This window comes from Coffea arabica, chromosome 2e (assembly GCF_036785885.1).
Source record: "Coffea arabica cultivar ET-39 chromosome 2e, Coffea Arabica ET-39 HiFi, whole genome shotgun sequence".
Classification (NCBI taxonomy): Eukaryota; Viridiplantae; Streptophyta; class Magnoliopsida; order Gentianales; family Rubiaceae; genus Coffea; species Coffea arabica.
In genome coordinates, this window is record NC_092313.1 from 76,120,874 (window position 1) to 76,147,045 (window position 26,172).

Sequence of the window (26,172 nt, forward strand, 5' to 3'; positions counted from 1 at the left end):
TCAGACCAAAAACTCATCTCGTCCACCTTGTTTCTGCAAAAAGCAGACAGGTTAGTTGACCCAATCTACAAGATGACTGACAATTTTGTATGGTATGTATCAGCAACATAAGCTACAAAGCCGTCTTCACCACAGATGACAATTTTCATTCTATACTTGGCTACTCAATTTTCAGATTACCTACAGCTGAAGAAGTGTATCTAAATACAAAATAAAAAGAAGTCATAGCTTACAATCTGCACAACAGTGACAACAAAGCTTCTAAAGCCTCTGATACAGGCAAATGAATAATCCAGTAATTGGCCATTAAACATTGGGCAGCATTGCAAATGGGATGCTTCTCACCAAGGTTGGCCCTTTCCTCCAAGACGTCGTGCCAATTCCCAATCTTTTTTCACTGAGTGGCAAGAAGCAAAAGAAGATTCAATATTCTTCAAATACGAGAACCAAAATTATCAGCATCAATGTCCAAAGTGCACACAGAGGGATCCACTATGACTTGGAACTGAGAAAAAAAAATGGAAATCTGAAAATGGATTTATTTGTTTATCACTTTAGAGCTGGATGAGTAGTCGTAGCTCAGGAACCAAAGTACTACTCATGGGCCAGGTACTAGAACCAGTGCTTCAAACTGTCATATACAGTCCAAAATGTGAACACTTGATTACTTTGAGTTACAAATAGAGTAGATGACAACAGTCATATAAATAGCAAGTGTTATGACAATGGAAACAATGCTTCAAAAAACTTCCATAAAACTCACAAATGAATTACCACTCAGAAACAACAAATTGAGGACATTCAAGAAAGACCAGAACTTACTAAGTGTTACGCGCTTTGCATGGATTGCACATAGCATTGCATCCTCAAACAACTGAACCAGGTAATCCTCTGCAGCCTATGAGCGGAGTGAAATAATCCCCAGTGGTTATCCACTAGTGTTGATGAATGAAGAAAATGTATTTTACCATATACACTGATCAAAAACCAATAAAAAATAAAAACCACACAAATAATCCCCAGTGGTTATCCACTAGTATGTATTTTACCATATACACTGAATAGTGAAACTGAAAATTAAAAACAATAAAAAATAAACTGTCTACACATAAACCACGCAAATTACTGCAACTACTAAGACAACCAAAACATTGGAAAGACAAACCTATCAATCTAAAATCTTTCTTACCTCCTGAAGTGCCACCAAGGCTTCAGCTGTCCAACGAGTAACATCTAGTGTATAAAAGTTGCTAATTTCTTTCACCTAGATTATAAGTAGTAATCAGAACCTACAATTGGAATGAAGAACAAAGCAAGGAGTATACAACTTCCTTTACTGAATAAAATGACAGTCACAGACAGTAAAAGAAAGATAGAAAGTGCAGGGGATACATGTTGAAAAGCAAAGAAGAAATTGCTCTAAGGTTTCGTTTAGTTCTTAAGTTTCGCCTTTATGTCTTAGAAATCTGAAATCCTGGAAATGATATTCCAGGAATTCCAGATCCAGTCTGAAATAGTTTTTCTTATGATGTTGGTTTCACCAGAAAACTGACAAGATATCTGGGAAAAAAAATTATGTGCACATTAAGAATGAATAAGTTATCTCTAATGTTATCCTACTTACTTGTCACCCCAAAACTAATTATCTCACCTCCATACGATCCAATAGAAGTTAAACAAAATCTAAAGTTGCATTAGATTATCCCCCGTACAAACTTAGCCACACAAGGGAAAATACAAAATGAGTAATTCAATCACATCTAATGCTGTCTAATATTATGAACCAAAATGCGTCATGACCATAACATCTGGATCATTTGAAATGCAAGACAGCCCAAAAAGCTACAAGGAATTCTATACTATCTCTAGCACTTGAAATTCATTGTTTTAAAAAAATATACTTAGCATATCATAGCTGTAACTGGAATTTGCAAGGTATTGGAAATGTAAACTCTTTCTTTGCCAGTTTATTTCTAATTCCTAACTCAATCACGGATTCAAAATGATCAAGCCGTCAAATTCACAATCTCCAAACCAACAAAAATAATTATAGTCATAACAATAATAATAACCCCATAACAGTGATAACAACAAACTAACAAAGTTAAACATACAGCCTTCTTACACGCCCATGGCAAATCATGACCAAGATGCAAATCATGCAAATACATATGCATATAATGGATAGGGCGTGTATGGAAAAATAAGAAGAGAGACTAAATCTGGACCGACTGTATCTGCATGCATACTTGGAATCCTGGTTGAAAGACATCTATAGCCAGGAGGAGCAAACTCAAAGCAATTATATGACATCATCAGACCTTATTCAAGAAAACTAATTTGCTCTACTTAGCACTCATATTTTTACTTTGTAGTCATATTTGCACACAAATATCTACTAACACATGACAAGCACAGACATCTTCAAACATTACTCAGTTCATGAAGTTGTCAGTGTACACTACGAATTGACAATTAGTTGAAGCGTTCATTGATGACGTGCTTTCAAAAACAAGAGCTTATGCTGATTTAGTGTAGGAGATGTACCCTACAACATCAACAGTGATGCCCATGAGTTAGTTAATCAACATTCACTATTCTAATTTTCTAGCAGAAAACAAGTTTACTGAAGCAATTAATCAAAAAACAGAGTCATAACCCGACAACAATACAACTGACAACGTCAAGATCATGACCTACAGAAATTCAACTACATATACAGACAAGACTGCTGTAGAATGACATTGCAGAATCCAATTATCTCTTACAAAATTTGGGCAAGATATATTCAAAGCTCCGTTACAACAGTTAAAGCCTCAAACATCAGAACTATGAGGATGCAAGTACCCGTATTTGTAGAGCAGCTCAAAGTTCACATGTGTTAAGACATGAAAGGACAAACTTTACTTAGCTGTCAATGCTTTCGGGAAGTGGGTTCTAGGTCGACTTTCAGCCTAATATCCCCAAACTATATGTTTCATATGAAACTATTACAAGATTTCGAAAATATAAAACACCTAATATAACATTAATTAAAAAATCTAGTACAGATCTTTAAGTATGCATATAAACAGGTTGCCCCACTCATCGGCACACTCACAAGCATGAATCCTGGACAAGCCTATAGAGAAAAACAGAAACAAAGCGGAAAATTACAAGTCTAATGAAAGGAGCAGCAGGAATGAGGAGTTTCCAAGTCCTCTGGAAATGCCGAATTTCCCTAAGAGCCACCGTCCCTGGCCTGTGCCGATATTTCTTTTTCTGCCTTCCCGCCTGTCTCGGACCTTTAATCGAACACATAAGAAACCAAAATCAACATTTCCCCCAAAACCAGCCCTCACCTATAATTCTCTGAAGATATACTGAGTTCACATTTCCACTAAAAAAGGGGAAAGAAAATTTCACAGAAGAAAAATTTAACAACTTTCTAGATTTCGCTCACTTGTTTTTGCTGCTGGGCTCCTCGGACTTCTCCTCGTAGGCGTCTGTTAACTCCAAAAATATATATACATATACATAAAACAAATTAGTCAAACGGCGTAGTAATGCGTCTAAAAAATGGAGAGAGGGAGGGAAGTGAAAAGGAGTACCGCAGCAGCGGAAGAAGTGGCGGTTCCGGCAGTGGCGACGCCTGAAAATTGACAGGGGAAAAAATAAAATTAGGGTTTAAACAAAAAAAAGAAAAGAAAAGAAAAGAAGAATCAATTACTGAAAATTCAGAAAAAGAACGAAGAGATGGGAAGAAAGGAATAACCGGTGGGTTTAGTATGATTTCGGGTTCGTGAAGCCGGGTGTTTGGTTCTCGCCATCAATTTTACTTTTTTTTTTTTTTGGTTTCTTCTTGTTTTGAAGTAGTACTAGTAGAATAAGGAGGTGGAGGGAAATTGATGAAAGTTGAATCGAGTTGTGAGTTGCAACGGTAGGATAATCTTGGGTTTCCCGCTCGATTTCAGTTTCGATTTTGGTGCTGTAGTTGTTTCGGTTTGGGTTTGGGTAAAACCCGTATCGTCTCTGATGGTGATGGGTTTCCCGGCCTTTTGTAATCCCGTTTGGCAAGTAAGTTTTTTGAGTGTTTGTTTAAAATTTTACTGTAATTTATTGTAGAAGTTTTTAAAAAAATTGTTGAAGTGTATTTTTTTTGAATATTTTGAAGTGTAGAGTTTAAAAATTTTGAGAAATTTTTTGAGATTATTGTAGCTAAAGTTTTTAAAAAACTTGTAGCAGATAAACTTGACAAAAAACTTGTCTGCCAATACACTAATACGTGGCTTAAAAGTTCATTACTACTACAATTACGTGTTTAGATGCTGCTACTACTATACTTGTTAAGCTATAATGACATTTGTGTCATGGATCCTACTAGGATTTGTTTGATGATCTCAGAAGGGCTTTGATGATTAAGTTTTAGGCAAAGATTACTGCAACTGGTTAATTTGAAATTGATTTTGCCCCCCTCCCACCTAAGGAACAGCTTCATAATCAATTGCTTTTTGGCACTGTTTTATTCATAAGTAACCAAAGGTAGTACTCCTCATAGATGGTTCTTAAGCCTTGCATGTTTGATCATATTTTCTCATCTTCAATTTATGCATAGTTAGATTGATAATAGTGTATTGTGTCTGCGAATCTCACAAGGCATAAGGTGAAAAATAGATTATAGGAGTCTTTTGATTCTCCTTGTAGGGCTGCTGTCCCGGCGAGTCGAGTCATTCGCAATTAACTTGCCAGCAGCTTTGTCAAATGCTCAACTTGAACTTGATCGGTAGCTCGATGCATATAACAAGTCAAGTTCGAACCTTCATTTGTGCAATTCGAGTGCTCGTCGAGTAGCTTGATTATTAGTATATTATTTATCTTATATTCTATTTTAATTATGAAATGACTAATAAAGATTTATGTTTTAGGTAATTTACCATAAATGTTGTCTACTCAATAAAATTTATAAATGGCAAAAAATGTGATATTGTAATAACTGAAAAAGAAATGAGAATTTTAGATAGCTTACCATAAATTTTTGAGCTTATTTTTTTCGAGTTTTATTTTGCGCCCTAGAACTTGTTAAAGTTTGAGACTAGTCTCAAGCTTCAAGTAGCCGAGCTCAAGCTTGGAAATGCATTTTGTTGAGTTGAGTCGAGTTATATAATTTTTTGTCCGCTCGAGTTCAAACAGCCTCATATAGCATCGAGTTCGAACTCTAGCATAGCAGTACGCGAACTCAACTCGACTCATTAACACCCTTACTCCCATGTAGTCTAAAATTGTGAAAACATGCAACAAAATAAGAAACATGAGAACAAAAGAAATCTCCCCTTTCAGACTGAGCTGGGCTCTTTCATGACATAAATTTCTCGCAATTGAAATCCATCTAATCCTCTGCTTTCATGTTTCTGCATATAACACCTCAAGATTCAGAAAAGAAAAAGTTTTATTAGATCACATCTTCAGAGAGAGACCACGCATTGAACATTGCGGATTCATGCACAGAGCCATTTTTTGCCTGCAGATGCGATGGCCTGCTTGCAGCTGTCAGTCTATGTATTGCTTGACAATTACACAATCCCAAACAGTCCACCGGACCCGGCAGGTTTTGATGAATTGTGCACATAGTAAGATGCCCGAATCAGGCATATTTCAAAGACGCAATTAGGAATCCCTTGTTTAACACCAGACACTTCTAAGTTGTGGACTGTAAGAGCATGGATACGAAGGAAATGTAACGATACTAGCATTCAAGCATCATCAACTTTCTTCATTCACCCTTTGCTTACTGTCCGTTTCTCATGAGTTTAAGATGGTGAAATCAAGCACATCAGTAAACCCAAATAGATCTAAACCTAACCACACAACATATAAGATGTTACTCCAAACCAGAGATGCCGCAACTAACTTAAGTATCGTCAACTGATGGAAATCGTGTCCCTGGATCTTTCACTTAGGTAATCACAAGTTCAAAAATTTTCAGCGAGCAGCACATATTGAAGAATTCATGAAGTAGCTCTGCCATGTCCCGACTCAAACCTGCATTTTAAGTGCCTGAAGCTTAAAAATTTGCACTTCAAACTTTATGGTTGTGCAGGCATAGGAGATGCTGGAGGCTTCAGATCCGGATACTGCAATTGGATGAAAAAAATGGCAGAAAAAAGAGGCATTAATGAACTTCATCAAATTGTTTGCAGATCAACTTGGACGGTAAAAAACAAAAAGATTCGTTCCTAGGAGGGGAACAGCAGGGATAACTGAAGATATTTGGTTTCCCTCCATTGCTATAACCTTTAAACTGAAACCGTCCGACACATATTTTCTTTACCCATTGACTTTATCAAGTACCAAAATTTGCTGCCAAGTGTTGGCTTGAGGGAGGAACATCCTTTTGTGCTATCAGATGGCCAGAAGATAATGACCAGTTGGTTACAGGAAGATGTGCCTGCTGAGGGGCTTGCTTTGTTGCATAAACATAAATATCATTAGACAACCGCAAAGAACTTACATTAGGGTAAGGAGAAAGAGGTCTTGAAATTCCAGGCAGTGAATCTGTTTCAACTTCTGCTTTAGGAACTGAATTGATTTCTGCTGTTGGCTCTGCGACTGCTTCTACTTTAGATGGCGCATCACTCACCCCAGGAACCGATTCAACTCTCTCTGTCGTGCTACCAATTGTACCAGGGTTTGCTTCTGTAGGTGCAGGTAGCGCCTTGCTAGTCACGGGTAACGGTAGAAGAGCCTTCCCAATTAGCTGAATTGAATAGAAAGCAGAACGGAACATATCATGAATTGAATTAGTAGAACCAAATATCATCCTTTAGAACAAAGAAACCCAGTTATTAATAGAGGAAGGAGCAAAGCAAAAAGAAATTAAAGAACATACAAACTCGCATTCAAATAAAGGAGACAAGTTCACGAAACTAAGAGATAGATGCAACGGATTGGTAATTAAGTGTCATGCAGCTTACCTTAACATCACCTACAAGCTCCTTAGGGGCAACCTTCGTGGTCAAAAACTCGTCAACTTTCTCTAGAGTTTTCTTCCTATCCTGTCAAAACAGAGTGGAGAAATATTTGCACAGTTTCTCACGTCCAGAGCATGTTTTAGCAAAAGCATGGATACAAGGCTCTATTGGTTTACATAAAATGTCTCGAGGTATGCATAAATGCTTTTTTGGATTTTGGCAGCTAAATTTGAGTGCTATAAGAACAGGGAAGGACCTTTCAAGATCTTACTAAAGAATCTAAATAAATAAACAAAACACAAGTCATAGATGCTGCACAAATAAAAGGACCTTCAAGGTTGAATTGAACAAGTGGACTCTCATTCTCTCCAGCACATGGAGAGGGCAATTTCAAGGCAATATCATTGCGGAAACTAAAAATAGCATTACACAAACCTCTGCAAACAGGAATTTTTGGCCAATTAACTGGACAAGCGCAGCTGAACCTAATACTTGCAGAATTGTTTCGACCTAAGAAAGGTATAAAAACGTTAGCAGCAATCCTCCTAAAGAAACACGATCATTAGCCTTTGAATGAGAAAGCATTGAGTAGTCTAACCTCTGAGAATGCTAGCAATCCTAATCCAGTTGCAGCAGCAATGCCAAGAATTACAGATGTCGCATCTGCCTCCTGAAAAAACAAAGTGGATTAAAGCTTTTACTTCCAACTATCATAAAAGATTGACCTAGAATACAGCATGCATCGGGACACATACACCAACGGTACCACCAATTGTGTCAGTCAAATTGCTGAGATCAAGGCTGAATTTCTTTGGAAGAGTCCACGGAAGACCACTGCTCTGCATTTTCAACACTCAAAATATAAGTTTCAATTGAACTATTGCATAAATTAATAGTAAAGCCTAAATGCTTTTACATAATTGAAAAACGTTTTTTAGGTTATGCAGCAACCATCCATCCTCGGGATCCTTCTGCTCCATCTCTGATTGCATAAGCAGCTTTGAAGCCATTTGCTGTCACAAGCTCCGCAACCAGTTCTGAGTTCCCATTAAATCTGGCTTCACCAAAAGGTTAACAACTTACAATTGAAATTTATACGTCAATGTTCAGAAAAGAGCCAAAAGGGAAACTTTTGTAGACATGTTAGGGAAAATAAATAGAACAAGCATTTGCAAGCAAGAAAGCTCTGTGTGCAAAAGACCATCAGAAAATATAAGTTAAATATAGACCACCTCCGGCTGATGAAGAACATTAGATCTTGTAGTAACTGGATGACTACAAAATTCAAGCTTTGCTTAAATAAGTGTGATAAGTGTATGGTTTATTCCTCAAGAAACCTGAAAGTAGCCCTAATTGAATGACTACAACATTCAAGCCTACCTTAATTTTTCATGTGCTTAACCTCAGAAACCAATGCCGATGGAGTCCGGACCTATCACTGAAAGTCTATGATAAGGCTAATTACTGACTATGGCTTAGAAGGATGAGCTAGGGAACTTAAAATTCACTTGAATGATGCTTCAGCAGTAAATTTTTTAGCCGAAGCCCTCAATAATGACTACAACTGCAACAACTTCGTCAAATAGAATTTAACTTGATTCTCAGTTTTTTATATTTTTTATTTTTTCCGGCTACATGAGGCCTCATTGAACTAGTAAACAGTTATGGCATCAGAACAATGCAATGTACAACAGTTCGGCAATAGATTTTTACACGTTGGTCAGTCTGATACAAAGAAATTATGTGGTTTGGAGCACTAATGATGTGAGTCATGGTCAATGAAGGCATAATGCAAAGTGTCTGATTGAAATCAATGTGCTATCGAAGTATGTTTGTCTTTCCCCGACTTGTCGAGCTTTAACTTGGAATTACTATTGAACTTGGGAGACATTCTAGCCCATTGACATGAACAATAAGAAGTGAAGAAAGAAAGGGATCATAATCTTACTTGTCTAGGATGAATAGTGTAGTGTTTTCTGGTTCCTTAAACTTTAAAGACAATTTCTTCAAGAACCCCAGCTTATCATCACCTTTATAAGCAACAGCCACTGGCTTCTTCTTCAAACCTCGAACATCCGGACTGCCTACTCGCCTTAATTCTACCGGTGGTCTTATATCAAGCAGTTGAGCACTGGCATCATCATTCAATTTTGCATAAGCAGCCTTGGCAGACTCAACACCCCATGGCTTAGACTTACCAAACACCTGAGATAAAAGAAGTGGCACAGCCAAAATGGCTACACCCCCACCTACAACTAGAGGATTTTCCGCTACAAAGTTGGTAACACTATCAATAACTCCACTGACATCAAAGGCATCCAAGTCTAAACTGGGGAATTCCCCCAGTGACTGCTGTAATGCTTCCTCATATGATAGTGCTTCAGCTGATCCACTACCAAGAACGGAGGATAGTAGCACTATACCCGCACCAATAGTTTTCGGTAAAGCCCCAGCTACTTTTGCAGAATCCCTCCTAAAATTTGCTAATGTCGGGCACGTCTTGATCTGAGGAACTGCGTGGAACGGTAGATATTTTCTGGGTTCAGTTCTTCTTTCTGAAAGTACAGATAGTGGGGTCAAACCGACAGCATTAAGGGCCTCCATTGCATAATTCTGGATAATCAGATATCTATTGCTCAGAAAGCCTTAACCGCTTCAAGAATTGTAATTGAAAGGTTGCCTCGAGTCAAAAATTGAATCTTTTGAAGACTGGAATTCTGTCATGCCCAATTGAGTCAGTGGGTTTCGAGTTTGATGTTTTGATATTTCAGCTATGGTCATGAGTATGGAAAGTTTGGTGATGCGAACTGGGATGACTATCGAACCACTTGCGGGGTGACACGTGGCAAGTGAGGATCGCAGCTTTGGTGATCATGTTGGCTGTATGGTTGGATGCTTTCGTTGATTTGTGGCTGAGAATTTTCTGAGGAAGTTTATAGAATAGAAACTCTGGTGATGATGTTAAATTGTTCAAGCAGTACCACGATTTCAACGCTCCACAGTACACAGCCCTCTAAGGATTGACGAATGCTAATCTCTCCTACTTTAATTTTTTTTTTTTTTTTTTTTTTTTGTCAACACAGGGGTATCTGGGGGTAGCGGTCTGGGACGACTGGATACCTGACACCGCCATTAACCCCAACTAATCCCACTGCGCCTGAGAGAGCGGGCCCCACCGAATCATCAGGAATTTACCCCGGCTGCCCTTTCTTGGAATCGAACCCAGGCCCTTCTCACTCAATGGAGCTACAAGGACCGCCCGAGCAAACCGTGGGGGGCAATCTCTCCTACTTTAATGACTTTGAAGATGTTAACAAATAGCTGTTCTGCTGCAACATTACACGCAAGCAAAATTGCAGTTACTACTGACTGCCTAATCCTGACACTTGATGTTGTTCACTTTTGAGCAATTATACCAAAAATAGTACTGTAGTATGTTCCATTGTTCCAAGACTCAACCATTAATTAATAACATCCGTAAAGAAGAAAAAATCTCAACGGTTTTTCCCTCAATTGTCAGGCACAAGACGAGGTTCCAACTATAAACTTGACAGCGAATAAAACCCTCATCGATATGCCTTGTTTGAACTCCATTTAAGAGTTGTCGACTTGTCATCTGATAACACACATGCAGGCGGAATGATAAGTGGACACTGAATTGCCCAAACCTTTTAATATTACTGTAACAGTCTACTTTATCAGGAAACTATCTATCATAGAATCACCAGTCTCCACAAAAAGGTAGGAAATGAAGGGGAGCAAAAATGTGAACCAAGTAAAAAAACAAAAAATAGCAGTCGATTCATGTAAAGCTGCATCTCTTGTAGACTTAGAAACAACTAGTACAACTTTATCAGGAAAAACTACAAGAAAAAACATGTTACTTAGCTTACAAAATCATGGAACTCAGGTTACTGAATCTAAGAACACGGCAGCGGTGGGCAGTGGTCGTCATAAGATCTCAAAAAAGTAATCCAAACCTTGCCCAATCTCCCAAATCGAGATGCCAGCACCCCACAAACGAGCTTCCTCAAGCCGTGCAGCAATTGACATCAGTGACGGGTAGAACACGATATGCTTGATATGTTTGTCATCAGAGTACAAGAAAAAATGCTCAGCACTGTTCTTTTCCCATTGCAATACAGGCCTGTGCTGCTCCAGCAAAGAAAGATAATCTCTGCCTAGGATTGGTTCCCCACCTCCTGCAAATGCACATTGAAGGAAATGTAAATCAAATATTTTTCAGCAAAAAAACATTACATGTTACCAGGAATTCAACAAGCAGAACAAAAAATCAATTAAGCTCAGAATCTCATGCTTTGACCATATATTTCATTCTATTTTATCTTCTTCATTTTCCTTAGTGTCTCATCAAATGTAAGCCACATTTCAGGGGAGAAATCAAAAGGGAAAGAAGGAAGATGGTTTCTTTCACTTTACTTTCCTTGGTTGAACATAGAAAATAAGAGGGAAAGAGGTGTCAACATGAAAAACATTGTGTTATCCCCAGACTAGTTCCAGGTAAAAACAGGGGAATTTGATTGCATAAGCTACTTGTTAAGTATGTAAATATGAGGAAGAAATACTTGAAATCTACAAAGCTCAATATATGATAATGCTGCATAGTTTAATATAAATTCCCTGTTACTTTTTCCCGTAAAGACAATCCTTTGGGCCCACTCTCATCAGCCAAACTTCTCTAAAGCTACTTTAACAAGTAATTCTTGAAAATTTTATGTATATTACTTTATCTAGCTATTTCCAATAAGTACAAGTCTTGAATAGCCCTAAATAGAGTAGCTATAACGGTGCTTTAAGTTTACATAAGCTAAACGCAAGACTCCTGAATAGGTTTTCACATAACCATAGCTAGAATCAACCTATGTCAGGCAAAGTATGACAACCTCTTCACACACGTATGCTGTTAGATGCTACCCAGAAATGAACATAATATGGAGGGTAAATAAGAAAATCTTACTCATACCTCCCGAATGCATGAAATCTTTTCCATAGAAATTGATGCCAAGAAATATCTTTTTAGCCAACCCCTGACTGCCATTGTCAGAACCAAGAAGAAGCTTCAAGATGGAGCGGATCCACTTCAAAGGTGCATTGGGACCCGGATTATGAGGAACTGAGAAATCATATGTCATAAGAGAGAAACCATCTACGACGTTACTCAAGCTTAGCAGATCTTCTGGTCCAAAATCATGTGGCTGTAGTTGATCTGAATATGGTGGGCCTATAACATAGACTAAGAACAAAGTCTGCCCATTTCTCTCGAGGATTACTGAATGCATAGCTTCTCCTAGTTGCTTTATAAATTGCAAGGCCTAGACGTTGAAAAAGAAGTAAAGGCTCAATAAGTGGTAATAATGCTACTGTTGTTGTTGTTAACAAACAGCAAAAAGCACCAAACTGCATGAAGTGCTATTACTAAATCAACTCCGACATAACTATATATGTGCCATTTCAAAGATAACTGTCTGATAGGTAAAGCTATCTAGCTGTCTCTACAGATCATCAATAGCGTGCATCAGATATCACAATTAAATCTAAAGTTCAAGGGCTGATCCAGCACACTTCTATGCTCCTTCATAACTAAGGTTCTCACCACCTGTCCCAGCAAATTGAGGCCCATAACTGGCTTGGCATCTTTTATTTTCTCTTAGAATTTTGATAACCAAGAACCTGGGTCAGGCTAGGCTGTTCATTTACCAACTAGGGGCAACCTGAACCAGTTGCCAGGAATCAACCTGTAGCATGTGCCTAACCCTGAAAGTCAGGAGTTTTTCCCTTCGCCAATAGGCCATTTTGATATACTCAAATTGGTGACTAAAAAGGTTGAGCTTCATGACTTCATATGGTAAGAAGACTATTTGTCAGATTTTGAAGAAAAACATTTTTTCCCAAACCCAAGTTTATGTTAGTCATGAAACTAATCAAGAAATGGCGAAAATTGGCCAAGTAAGAAAGCTGAAATTGTGTCAGAAATACTTAAAGTAGTGTAACCCTCATATACAAGAAAAGAAAGGATTTGAGGAGGTAAGCATACCATCTTCCTCATTTCTGGATTATGCAAGACACCATAGTTTGCCCACCTTGACCAAGATTCAAGTACAATACCATCATAATCCATTTCCCTGTACAAAGGGTGCCAAAAGATGTTTAGACTGATGAAAACCATATCTAACAAAGAGGAGACTAAAACAGTCCACAATTTCATACAAGACCAAGGCACAGGCATTTGAATTCTAATTACTTGGAGCATGATGAACAAGAGAAATAATTTAAAAGAAACTAAATCCAAAGGCATTATAACTACTACACACAGGACTGCAGCCAGTTTGCCGTGAACTAGATGGCTAAAAGTTTATTAAATAATCATCCAAAGTGTGTCTGGAAAATGCAGCTTTTTCCTTTGCCCCTGTTATGTCCAACTAAAATATTGGTGGAAAATACCCTTCTGTCTTGCAGCAAATCATCATACCCTCTCACTGTCAGTCAGATTGCTGCTGAAGTTTTACCAATGCTCATACTTTCAGCCTCAATACACATACACCAAAAATAAATAAACAAATAAAATAAATAAAAAAATGGAGGAGAAGCCTGATAGAATTATGATTAATATGTCCATACCACATAATACAAGCTTTTTAAACATCAACAAGGGATGAGGTACTTATGTTTCAAATCAAGTTAGAACCTGACGTTAGATTTCCTCATAGAAAGTGTTTGATAATATCTCTCCATATTTAAATAAATATAATCCTTACCATTGACCACTGTGTCAAAACTAATGTCACATACAAAAACACAAGAAAACATGAAGCCAAAAGATGTAAGTGATTCTAAAGGAGCACCAAAATTTTATGAAACATCATCTCAGAGAAAACAAAGGTACTTACTTGCATTCTGCTACAATAAGGTTGATGACTTTTTTCCTTTGTTTCTTCTTGGTTAGCAGATCCACAGGGATTGCTTCCAAAACAACTCTTGGTAATATCTACTAGAGCATCAGAATAAGGAAACCGTCCTTAAAGTCAAGTATTGGAGAAAAAGGTGCAAAATGCTTCTAAAATCGCATTTAGAAGATGGTCAAGGGGACCGTTTAAATGCAGATACTCATGGAAGACTTGAAACAAATCAATCAGCACACCAATTATAGTAATTTTATGTACCAGCTTGAAAAATTACAATTGACCTGCGGAAAGTGGAAAGCTGTTCAAGGGTAAAAAGGGATCCTAGATATGGGCAAGAAAATGTGTTTGTGTGTGTATGTTTCAGTATAACTGAAGCTTTCTTATTTTCTTTTTCTCCCCTTTCCAGAGTATTTTGCATCAACCACTTGCCATTCTAGTACTTTTTCTATTGCAAACCGTGATTTCCAATTTTAAAGACCTAAGTAGATTCCTTAATTCTGCTTTAGAATGACAGAACATAGAATCTTCACATAACAGGTAATTTGGCCAAACCTTAGCATCACCCTTCATTCTAATATCCGAAATCCATCCAGTATCAGCATTATGTCTTCCGTCTAGAATAAATGTGCTTCCTTCGCTGCCATGAGACAAACTGATCAGCATAGAATTTGAAAGAGGGAAACAAAGCATTAAGGAAATTGAGCAATAAACTGGAAACCAATTGGCAGTGATCGGAATGACCCAAAGATCCCCATTATCTTTCTTAGTAGCCTTCAGAACTGATGCAGAACTTTTATCCTTTAATATACATATAAAAGAGCAAGATTTACATACATTTCTGATAAGATTTATTCAGCATGCAGCACTTGACAACATGAAGATCTGGATTTTATTTCTTTTGATAAAAAAGCTAACATACACCATGGTGGTTAAGGATAAACATCCAATACCCTACCCTGCACTCCACAAGGGTTCACAAGGTGCTTTACAAGATGTATATCCACTCAATTATTTATGACATCTTCACCCGTGTATTCCTACTCAAAACATAACCTACTTACACAGCTTAATTACAAAAGTTTCAGGTAAAAGTTGCTCTCAAGAAAAATAGTTTCTTCACTTCCTCCAGTTGCTTTCCCTTCCCCTATGTGCCCTCACATCTCTTGTTTGTAATTTTCCAAGCCTTCCAATCAATGATGCTTCGTGGCTTTCATTCCAAGTGCAAAATAGTGTCAAACAAACCAGTTAGCAGGTTAAATTATCATTTATCTCCTAAGTAGCATATGCTACTACAGGACAAAAATGCTTTGGTTATCTCCACACTTACAAGTCATTAACCTCATCTCCCTCCCTTTCCACCTAATTTTTCATTTTTAGAATAATTGAGTTGCTTTAGCATATTGCTTTTCTGAATATGCAACCACTATGGTGAAGGAATTATTAAACATCCCTCTGTTTATATCACCTTCTCTTCTTGAAATTTATAACTTTGCTAATAAAGTTTGATTTTGAGACAGTCAACCTGTCTTACACAACAACCTCTAGAAACCAATTAGCAGCAAGATAGGATCACAGGACCATCATAGACGTGCTAGAGAGATAGACAATAGGAACTAGTGCCTGCTGATCATCTTGAACAATAGAAGTGAACAAGTGCAGTAACAAGTGCAGTAACTTATAGCATGCATGAACAAGTGCAGTAACAAGTGCAGTAACTTATAGCAACTTATAGCATGCATGAACAAGTGCAGTAAATCACCATGAGACTGCAGATTCCATACCTCTTAAGTTCATACCACACAGGTGATATATGTGTCAGCTTAGAAGTGAACTTCTTGGCCAGGTCATATCCTTTTGAGTTCCTGCCCCATATATTCTTTAACAATGAAATCTCCATTTAAAAATCAAGAGAACAACAATTTTGCTAACAAAAATGTACTTAAACAAATGCCTGACACCAATACCATTAAACAGAGTCGAAGGTCAAAATTTTTATTTTCTATTTTAGAAAAATACAACAAAATAACTAATTGCACCTAATCTCCCTTTCATTCAGGTTTTTGACTCAATATTGCAAGATCAAACCCCCTACTTTCAGCTGGAGGTTCTTAAAAAGCAAAATCAAGTGTCACCCCAGTCTTCGATTCTGATCAGTGGTACAAACAATAGAGTGTCAGTATCTAGTGCATGTAAAAGTTTAATGCAGTCAAGAACTAGACTCTAATGTTCTTTGGGATTTTTGTTTCTATTTTTTTCTTTAGATTAAATTAATCCATCCTACACACACTCAGTATTTTACATAAGCGGATTTAGAATCAGGACTACAGAAATTACCTAACTGGATCCAGTTTATGACACCCCCCCCCCCCGGCCTTATAGACCATGTGGCATATTCAATAGCCACATGAGTTTTCTTGCGTCATAGTATATCGCTCACTAGTCACTACATTTAATATATCATCATACATTACCATGATCATGTGACTCTTAAATATAGTATTCCATAACCTGGGCTTGTAGACCGGATCTATTAAGTATTTTTTTACCAGATTAATTGGTGTATTTTACAGACTTACAATCAGCACAATGACCTCTGTTCAAATGGGCAAGTGTGGCATGCATCTAGAGCAGCACATTACACAGCCGGTGTGGTTAATTTTTATTCCAAATTGGTGTTAGAGACTACTAGTAGTACTTACTAAAAGAAAAAAAGAAAAATTCAGAAGTTTTAAGTTGATAATCCATTTCTTTAAACACCTATAAATTTTTAACTTCGTATATTATACCAATATCAGCAATAACATGAACAAAAAAAAAAAAAAAACTAAATACATAAACACAGAAAGCATCAATGAGGTATTCAAAAAAATTTATCTTATCAAGAAAGGTATTCAAAAAAATTAAGAACATATAAGATCTTCTAATGATTAACTTCATAAAAGTGTAATATATGAAAATACCAAGGAGTAATATATGCCAGCACAGGATTTTCAAACTGCCGCCGACTCACATTTTCCGAAACCTTCATATGCTCCTGCATTTCTTGAAAATTTGAGCAACGAATAAATTCCTCTCAATCAAAACTCAATCTTTTCAAGTAACACAATTGAAGAGCAGAGTGCCCTTGAAAAAAAAAATGAAGCGCAGAGCGCGTACAGCGAGGACTTCACGGTAATATACGTCAGTCTTAACAAGGCCTCTCCGGTAAACATCCGGTAGATTCGGGACCGTAGCCGTATACGGTGAGTAGATTCTACGGTAAACGATCGCTGAAATGGCGGGAAATATGATGAAGACGAGGAACAAGGTAATAGTTCGCTTGCGTTCTTGGCTCGTTGGAGTCTCCACTGAGTCCACGTGCCGGTGATCGGACGTTTCAACTCTGCTGGATCGGCGGTCGGAGTTGGGTCCGACTCGCCGGTGTGTTTTCTTGCCCATATCCCTCTTAACGGACCTTGCTTCAATCTAAGAAAGAAAGTGAGACTATATAGTACGAGTGTAATCTCACTAAGCCACATTTTTCCAGCTTAATTAATAATAAATTTTCTATCCAAAATTTTGATAAAATGACACTAATGCCCATACACGCTCCTACAAAAAAAAAAAAAAAAAAGGCCATACACACTAGTGAGTTTGTTTGGATAAGAGTTTATTTGGATGATTTATTTGAGATATTTACTGTAGCACTTTTTGTGATGTGATGTATGTGAGATAAAAAGGTGATTGGAAAGATAAAAAGGTGATTGGGATTTGTGAAAACAAATTTTGCAAATCAAATTATCTTTGTCCAAACAAACTCAGTACTGATAGTTGGATAATGCTTTATTGGGGAAAAAAATACTGGTCATATAGCATAAAAAATTTTAAAAAATAAAATATGGGAAAATATCAAAGAGTTGAAAAAGTTTGTTAAAGGGTTAGAAAGTTATAAAAGAATTCGCAAAACTTTTACACTAGTTTTCAGTTGCTTCTTCTTCTTCCTTTAAATTATAAGTGAATAAGTTTCGATAAATTTCGCTTGCTTTGTAGTCTCAGAAGATTATCACAAGTGAATAAGATGTGAATTCGTATTTTTGGGTTACACTTACACTTTGCTTCATATTTTGTTGGGTACTAAATTATTTGGTTAAAAATTGTGAGATTCTATAAAAACATTTTCTACTTTAATTTTTATTTTTCAATCGCCTTTTTTATTTCATATAAAAATGTTACAATAAAAAGATTTCTAAATAATTTTCATTTCCATAGCACTCATTAACTTTATTTAATCTAAAATAGGCACGTTATTAGTATTGAGATTGACAATTTGAGTTGCTTAGACTTTTTTACAAAATTTTTAGCTTTTTTGGTAAATTGCTACAAGACAAAATATATGGTGTAGTCTTCTTAAAATGAATTTAGCAACTATTGTAAAAATAGACATTTGTTAGGGTTACAATTACTACACGTTCAAAAATTAGTTAGGAACATTTTCGTCAAACAAAATATACCTTCTTCATCTTAACCCGTTAACAGATCAATCATGAGGGATAAAGTGTATACATTTGGAGTTTATGGAGGCAATGTGTCGTTAAGGGTCAAGTTCAAGAGAACAAAATGTAATTAATCCTTATATTTATTCATGAGATTTGGTGTATATTATCTTTTGAAATTAACTCAAGCTGCAATCTGTAATAGTAGTAGCTATATAAAATTCACCTATGAAATTTTAGAGTGATTATGGTCTAGAATCGAAACAAATTATTTAAGATATATATTCATCACTAATATATATATATATAGACACACACTATATATTCACTGCCACGTATTTGCACTACTATAAGTCCAACCATTATTGCAAAGCTCCTTTAGAATATTAGACGACTTCCTGACATTTTCATACCAAAGTAAAAAGGGCGACAATTAAACCTAGATCCTCGAGTAACCTTCAAAAGCCGGCAACTTTTGAAGGCGCCCAGGGGACTTAACCATTAGACGACTTCAATTGTTCGTTTTTTGTTAGCTTCAAGAAGCTTGGATAAATGGCAATCCAAACAAGCCCTTAAGCTTGCAACTAATGGTTCTTTTTTTTTTTTTTGGGGTCAGTACGGCGTTGTTGCAACTAAGGGTTCATGACATGGACAATTTTAACCCTCGACTGCTTTTTGTAAACACGAAGATAACAAGAGAAATATCTGCACAAAGGGGTTTAGCTGATGAACCCTACCCAAAGTCAATCATTTTCTCATCTTCAAACTTCATTTACCCATTTCCAAGCCCAACAAGGTCAGTTAAATCTTCAGCTTTCTTGACGAATTTATTCATTTGTATGCCATTGTAATTGCTCTCTGATGTTAGCTTATTGGCTGAAAAACGTGTTTGATGCATATTTCTGGAAATAAACTGACAAAATGGAACGTAATTTCTTGTTATCTCCCCACAAGATTTCACCACCCGTTGCTGCTTTTCCATTTTGCATCTCCTATGAATCCTATTTACGTCAAAAGCCCCAATGTTCTTTGAGGACACCTTTCTCAGTTTGTAGAAGAAACTTGGAAAAGACACTATTTTTGGGTGAAAGTTTGGTTTTCCAGGAAAAAAATGACTTTTGGGGTGATTCAAGGAGAACCCATGTGCCCCTCTTGCCTATAAGGTCAGGTGCTGTGAAGAGGAGGAAAGAGCTTCCTCTTGATAATGTAATCCAAAGGGATAAGAAGCTCAAATTGGTTTTAAAAATTAGGAAGATTTTGATGAGTCAGCCTGATAGGATAATGGCGCTTCGTCATTTAGGTAGGTTTAGAAGAGCATTAGGTCTGGATAAGAAAAGGCGATTTATCGCATTGTTGAGGAAGTTTCCAGCTGTGTTTGAGATCGTGGAAGAAGGGGCTTATTCGCTTAGGTTTAAGTTGACTCCTGAGGCGGAGAGGCTATATTTAGAGGAAATGAAGATTAAGAATGAGATGGAGGATCTCCTAGTTGTCAAGTTGAGGAAATTGTTGATGATGTCAGCTGATAAGCGGATTCTTTTGGAGAAGATTGCCCACTTGAAGAATGATATTGGGCTTCCTTTAGAGTTTTGTGACACGATATGCCAGCGATACCCACAATATTTCAAGGTTGTGTCTACTGGGCGGGGACAGGCGTTGGAGTTAACTCATTGGGATCCTGAGCTTGCTGTCTCTGCTGCAGAGCTTGCAGAAGAGGAGAATCGGGAAAGAGAGCTGGAAGAGAGAAATTTGATTATTGATAGGCCACTGAAATTCAGTAGAGTGAAGTTACCTAGGGGTCTTAATCTTTCAAAAGGAGAGATGAGAAGGATTTCTCAGTTCAGGGACATGCCATACATTTCACCTTATTCTGACTTCTCTAATTTGAGATCTGGAACAATAGAGAAAGAAAAACATGCTTGTGGTGTTGTTCATGAAATATTAAGCCTCACTGTTGAGAAGAGAACCCTTGTGGACCACCTGACTCATTTTCGAGAGGAATTTAGGTTTTCTCAGCAGCTTCGTGGAATGCTCGTTAGGCATCCTGATATGTTTTATGTCTCTCTTAAAGGGGATAGGGACTCTGTTTTTCTTCGTGAAGCATATAGTGATTCTCAATTAATAGAAAAAGATAGACTCTTGCTCATCAAAGAGAAGCTTCGTTCCCTTGTTGCTGTTCCACGATTCCCAAGAACGCCCATTCCAAAAACTGGCACAGGTGGAGAAGAAGGAAGTGAGGCAGAAGAGGCAAGCAGTGCAGAAGAGGAAGATGAATGGTTGGACATTGATAGTTTTGCTGGTGATAAATTGGATGATGATGAAGATTTTGATGAAGATGATCTAGATTTTGAAGACAATTGGAGCAGTGATGAAGATGATTTATCCCCAGACTTAAATGGTGATGATGGAATTATGAACCTTGAAGCACACAAACAAAGCAGGAAAATAGATGACTCAGAGAAAGAAGATAAGCCTCTTGTTCCAGTCTTTCCAGATGGCCGGCCAAGAGAACGCTGGTAAACTCATGGAGTGTTTTAAAATGCAAGAGGCTTTCATATTTTTGAAAGGCCCTGTGCCCTGGGAGAGTGACAAAAGGTGTGCTATCCTTTCAACATTGGGTTTGCACGAGGTTCATAACAGCGGAGAAGAGTGTTAGGCACTTTGTTTGAAAGGTTAGCATTTCTCAGAGACTAAGTTTTGGGACTTCACATCCACTGTAAAGTCAAAATGGTCCTTGAGAGAGAGAGTGAGAGAGGGAGGAGAATAAGATTGAATGTTTAGCATATCTTTCTTTTAAGTAAAAAAGAGCAGAAGATCTTATCTTGATGTTTGCCGAGCTCGCAGGCATTGCATTTCTGCTGCATCTGACAGCTTGTTCATATTATGTTATATTATTTCCATGATATGAACTACACACTTCTTTCCGAAACTCTTGAAATTAGAAGTAAAGTCTGCATTTTATTTGTTTGCTTTGTTTACAAGTACAAATTGCTGTGGTTGATTACATTTTACTCCAGTTCATGCAATTAACCTTGAGGAAGTTCTGGCGCTAGCATCCTACTGTTTAAATCTTAACTGATAACCATTCTTAGTCCAAGTATTAGATTTTTGTCGTAGTTTTTATATGAGGTTCTTACATGCAGTCTCTGCTTCTCTGATGACCTTGTCCACGTTGAATTAGGAAGACTATAAATCTCAATTTGGATAATAGTCCTTTGCAGTAACCAAAGGAAAAAGGAATGTATTCATCACAAAAAAGTTTGCCAAATTATGTGTTCATGGCAAGCTTCATAAATTTGAATAGAGCAATTTGATTTGTAAATCTGTTTGCTACACAATTCCAAAAAGAAGTTTGGTGAGCATGCTTTTCTGCGTTGGTCAGGAGTGACTTCCTACACCAGAGTTAATGGATAAAGACTTTTTGGCAAGGGGTGAAGTTGTCAGGACACTCCAGGATTCTCTCGACTATAAACATCGCTACAATCATGAGCTCATGGATATTCCCTTATGCTGATTCACTAGCTGCTTCCATTTCTTGAAGAGAATATAATGTTGCTTTTGCAAAGCAGCCGAAAATATCTTAGGTTTATTTTGATTAGGTATCCGACCGGTTATGGCTTCTTTAGGGGAAGTCTTGGAACTGAAACGTTGACTTTAGCTCCAGAGTTAACGAATGTCGACCTCCTCCATCGTTGGACTGCCTTGTAGTTAAGACTCTTTGTTCGATTTCTTGGACACATTTGAAGAATGGTTCCCGTCCCTCAACTTAATTATTTAACCAAGATATCTTGTTGGCTGTATTCTTTCATTTTCTTCCGTTGTTTCTTCATTTATCTGCAATCAAGGCATCCAATCACTCGTAAACCAATATTTTGGGGCCTAAACATATGCTCTCCATGTCATATATTAATAAACCTGTAATTTTAGTCTCGAGGAGCATAAAGATTATAAGCTTGCCGACCCAAATTACAGTACAAATGTGACTTTTTGAAAAAATTTAAGGGTGATTGCCCTCCAGTTCCGTTCCTTCTCCATATTCAGTGATCTCGTCTGCCATGTTTGTTCTACAGAGCTAAAGACATCCAAAAAACAATAATGTATGCAGACTGTTCTTATCAAAATCAAATTTACATGTGTCATATTCAAGCTCTGGTTTTCTGTTCATAGACTTCATCAGTGGAGATGCGGGAAGCCCTGATGTCCTAGAAAAGTCTGAGCTTCGAAACAAATAAGATGTTTCAGCTTTGCTCGTAGATGGCAGCTACAGAATGCGGGTGAAGTGTTCCGCATAGGTTTCTGCGGCGCTGCACAGAGATTTAGCGAAAGAAACAAGCATTATAAGTTTTATTGTCAACCCGTTGTATACTGAAAGAGACATAAGGTCGAATATTTGACACAAAATTTTGAAGCCAAAATTGGGGAATTAGCTTTGTATGTACCAAGCATTTTTTTTCCTACTCTCGGAAGCATTTTTTTCTAACTCCTTTGATGCATGGGATATTAACTAGGCTTTTGTGAGCCGTTAATTAAGGCTAATGACTAGTGGTAGAACGGATTGAAAGCATGTCAATATGAAAAGCAAGGCCAAACAGACATTATTTTGCCAGTCCAATATAATTCACTGTCCTCAAGGTCGAGGATAAAGAAGAACCCGTTCCAACTTGAGGCATATATATATCCGGCCGGCTTAAACAAAAAGATTGATAATAATCATTATGCACAAGAATTGTGCTTACGTCGGGATAATGAGATCAATATAGTGGGTAGGGGTGAAAATTGAAATGCTTTATCCGATGCTTTATTCTTTATGTCAGAAGGGTTGACTCTTAATTATCTTTGCAGGCCGAATCTTTGTTTACTTTAGGTGGACTTGCATCAGGAATCAAATGGATCTGGTCTTGCTAATAATGTATGATTCCCGAAGGATATTAAGGTCCCACCAAACACACCGTAACTAATCGAAGGCTCATGCTTTATTAGCTATAAATACCGCTTGCACTGGTTCCAAATTCACTGGATGGTATATATTATATTTGGTGATGTGGAAGCTTCAAACGTTAAGCCAGACATAGTAACCTGAAATTGCCTTATGTCTGGGCATTTGGCTTGTGGATTGTACCAAGAAGTTGTAAGCATTCTGTGGAAAATGCAAAATGCAGGTTTTAAGCCAAACTCAGGCTCTATAACTAGTGCCCTTCAAGCAATATCTGAATTGGAACAATTCAGTTTTGGGAAGGAAATCCATTGCTTTGTCATTAGAAGCGGCCTAGACTATGACCCGCATCTAGGTGCTTCATTGCTAGACATGTAGTAGAGAATGATGATTTAATAAATGCCCAAAGAGTCTTTGATAATATGGAGAACCGGAGTTTTTTTACTTGGAATTGTGTGATTTCAGGATATGTATATAGAGGACTTTTTGATGAAGCACTTAATCTTTTGGATCAGATCAAGGAGGAAGCACTTAAACCTGATTTAGTGACTTATAACATTCTGGTTTCTGGGTATTCAACTTTAGGCTGTGTTATGGAAGCCTTGGCCATGATTCGCCAAATGAAAATTTCTGGTCTGACTCCTAACGTTGTCTCATGGACTGCTTTAATATCAGGTTGTACACAGAATGGGTATTACAAGGATGCACTCAAGTATTCCATTGAGACGCAGAAGGTAGGCATCAAACCAAACTCAGCCACACTAGCAAGCTTACTTTGAGCTTGTGCAGGTTTGTCTATGTTGCAGAAAGGAAAAGAGGTACACTGCAATAGTATCAGAAATGCTTTTCTTCAGGATGTATTTGTGACTACGGCTCTTATTGACATGTACAGTAAGCGTGGCAGCTTAAAAAATGGCTATGAGGTTTTTCAGAAAATTGAGAACAAGACATTAACTTCTTGGAATGCCATGATCGGGGGTTTAGCAACATACAGCCTTGGAAAGGATGCAATTTCACTTTTTCGAGAAATGCAAGGCAGAGATGTTAAGCCTGATGCCATAACCTTGACAGCTGTCCTCTCTGGCTGCAAGGAACTCTGGCTTGATAAATGAGGCCTAGGAGTATTTTGACGGTATGGAGATGGATTATGGGATAATACCTACAATTGAGCATTACTCTTGCATGGTTGATCTACTTGGAAGGGCTGGGTATCTTGACGAAGCATGGGACCTAATTCACAAAATGCCAATGTTGCCAGATGCTACAGTTTGGGGGGCTTTCCTTTCATCATGCCGAATCCACAAAAACTTGGAGCTTGGAGAGATTGCAGCACAAAGCTTTTTAACTATGTCTGGCTGCTAACTATGAATCTATATTCAGCCCTAGACAGATGGAAGGATGTGGATCGCATCGGAGAGTTGATGGAAGCTAACCGTGTCAAAGTTGGTCATGTTTGGAGCTGGATACAACTGAACCAAACGGTTCACATATTCTCTGCTCTAGGAAAACCACATCCAGATAAAGGGGAGATCCATTTTGAGTTATATCAGTTGATTTCTGAGATGAAGAATTTGGGGTATGTGCCTGCTACTGAATGTGTCTACCAGAACGTTAACACAAGGGAAAAGGAGAAGCTATTGCTTAGCCACACCGAGAAATTGGCAATTACATTTGGGTCAATCCAAACAAAAGATAGCATACCAACAAGGGTGATTAAGAGCACAAGAACTTGTTTAGACTGTCACACACTGGTGAAATATATCTCTTTGTTGAGAAGACGAGATATCTTTCTCAAAGATGGTCTTTGTTTTCATCATTTCTCGGATGGTGAATGTTCATGCAACGACTTCTGGTGATCGTGTTTCAGTAATTTGCTTCTTCCTTTATGCACCAAGTTAACAGTTCCAGTAAAACTAAGAATAAGATCTAAAAGATATTTCATCTTGGCTGAGACAAAGCTAATCTGCACAGCAGGCAGTAAAATGAGATGAAGGAACAGTAGGATGCTGAACATAGATATTCCTGGGGAGCAATGAACCAAGCCAAATCCATGAAGTAAACAAAACCAAGAAAATACATGACAGTTAACTCTTGATTCTCCTCTTTTATCTACTTGAATAGCATACTGGAATACATAAAATGCAGCATTACTGGTTGTTGGGCTGCATTGTTTGCACAAATAGGTATCAGGTTCGACACTTGGCCTTTATATCAGAATTTATGTGTTAATTTCATATTGTTGGTGAAGTCTTTTAAGCATCTATGGCAGCAAGAAACTGGCAACCTTGAAGGATTAAGATGGAAAACGACACGGACACCACTCCACCACTAGCCGAGCTGAAACTCTCCTATACTGAGATAATTGCAGTTGGTGCGACTTCTGCAACTTGATTATCTTGAAAAAAGAGAGCTTCCCGCATGGAAAACCCACGAAATTACAAACATACGTCCATGGCCATAATATCTTCTTGAGATAGAAGTAGTTTTGTCAAACAGTTCCATACTATTGATGGTCTGTATTGTAAATTTGGTATATATTTCAATTTCGGTCTTCTTTTAGAGCAATCTTTTAATTTAATGAATTCAGAAGACAAGTGGTACTAATTTCTTTTTAGTTTTCTACATCTTTTTAAATTTCTGATTTCTAATTATCTTTGCTTGATTTCCTTGATGTTGGTGTTGCACTCCAAATTTCACTTCAATAAAATGCATAGAACCAGTACACTTCAGAAACCATTCCAACTGTTCAATTTTGGTGTTAGTTTGATTAACTACAGCATTAGTTTTAAGTTCCAGGTTAAACTTGGTCCCTTGAATTAATGGGGATGCTGTCGAGTAGTACCAAAATTGCTTAATGTATAGACAAGGGATGCTTAATGTATAGATTAAGAATGCTGTTG

General features: G+C 37.5%; 4 protein-coding genes across 6 annotated transcripts; 2 read left to right on the forward strand and 2 right to left on the reverse strand.

The window, feature by feature from the left end:
* On the reverse strand, nt 1–3,994 carry LOC113733290 (histone H3-like centromeric protein CENH3). Of its 3 annotated transcripts, none has more exons than XR_011841070.1 (7): nt 3,755–3,994; nt 3,591–3,631; nt 3,443–3,485; nt 3,157–3,284; nt 1,190–1,264; nt 823–976; nt 1–397 (listed from the first exon to the last, which is right to left on the reverse strand). XR_011841070.1 is itself a non-coding variant. In XM_027259594.2 (7 exons), exons 1-6 carry the CDS (start codon nt 3,807–3,809, stop codon nt 867–869), a joined length of 411 nt encoding a protein of 136 aa, XP_027115395.1. In that variant the 5' UTR covers nt 3,810–3,994; the 3' UTR covers nt 1–397; nt 823–866. The 3 variants fall into 3 exon arrangements, 2 of the variants coding, with proteins under 2 accessions (XP_027115395.1, XP_027115394.1); XM_027259594.2 differs by having other exon boundaries at nt 823–935; XM_027259593.2 differs by having other exon boundaries at nt 74–397; nt 823–898.
* A 1,729-nt stretch (nt 3,995–5,723) lies between these two features.
* On the reverse strand, nt 5,724–17,335 carry LOC113733292 (uncharacterized). Its single transcript, XM_072077909.1, has 17 exons — nt 17,027–17,335; nt 16,831–16,904; nt 15,652–15,732; nt 14,423–14,507; nt 13,856–13,953; nt 13,003–13,090; nt 11,932–12,280; nt 10,901–11,149; nt 10,217–10,276; nt 8,896–9,595; nt 7,899–8,001; nt 7,703–7,786; nt 7,546–7,617; nt 7,383–7,457; nt 6,951–7,031; nt 6,488–6,733; nt 5,724–6,110 (listed from the first exon to the last, which is right to left on the reverse strand). The coding sequence occupies exons 1-17, from the start codon at nt 17,306–17,308 to the stop codon at nt 6,063–6,065; spliced, it is 2,775 nt and encodes a 924-aa protein (XP_071934010.1). The 5' UTR covers nt 17,309–17,335; the 3' UTR covers nt 5,724–6,062.
* Nucleotides 17,336–18,701: 1,366 nt separating this feature from the next.
* Nucleotides 18,702–25,896, forward strand: LOC113733293 (pentatricopeptide repeat-containing protein At4g01030, mitochondrial). The gene is given in 4 exon segments (XM_072081251.1): nt 18,702–19,138; nt 23,948–24,363; nt 24,365–24,602; nt 24,605–25,896. Coding segments are annotated over 4 exon segments (1,248 nt in total). The 5' UTR covers nt 18,702–19,068; the 3' UTR covers nt 25,129–25,896.
* LOC113733294 (protein WHAT'S THIS FACTOR 1 homolog, chloroplastic) lies at nt 19,133–21,268 on the forward strand. Its single transcript, XM_027259600.2, has one exon. It carries the CDS (start codon nt 19,264–19,266, stop codon nt 20,857–20,859), a length of 1,596 nt encoding a protein of 531 aa, XP_027115401.1. The 5' UTR covers nt 19,133–19,263; the 3' UTR covers nt 20,860–21,268.
* Nucleotides 25,897–26,172: the final 276 nt, after the last annotated feature.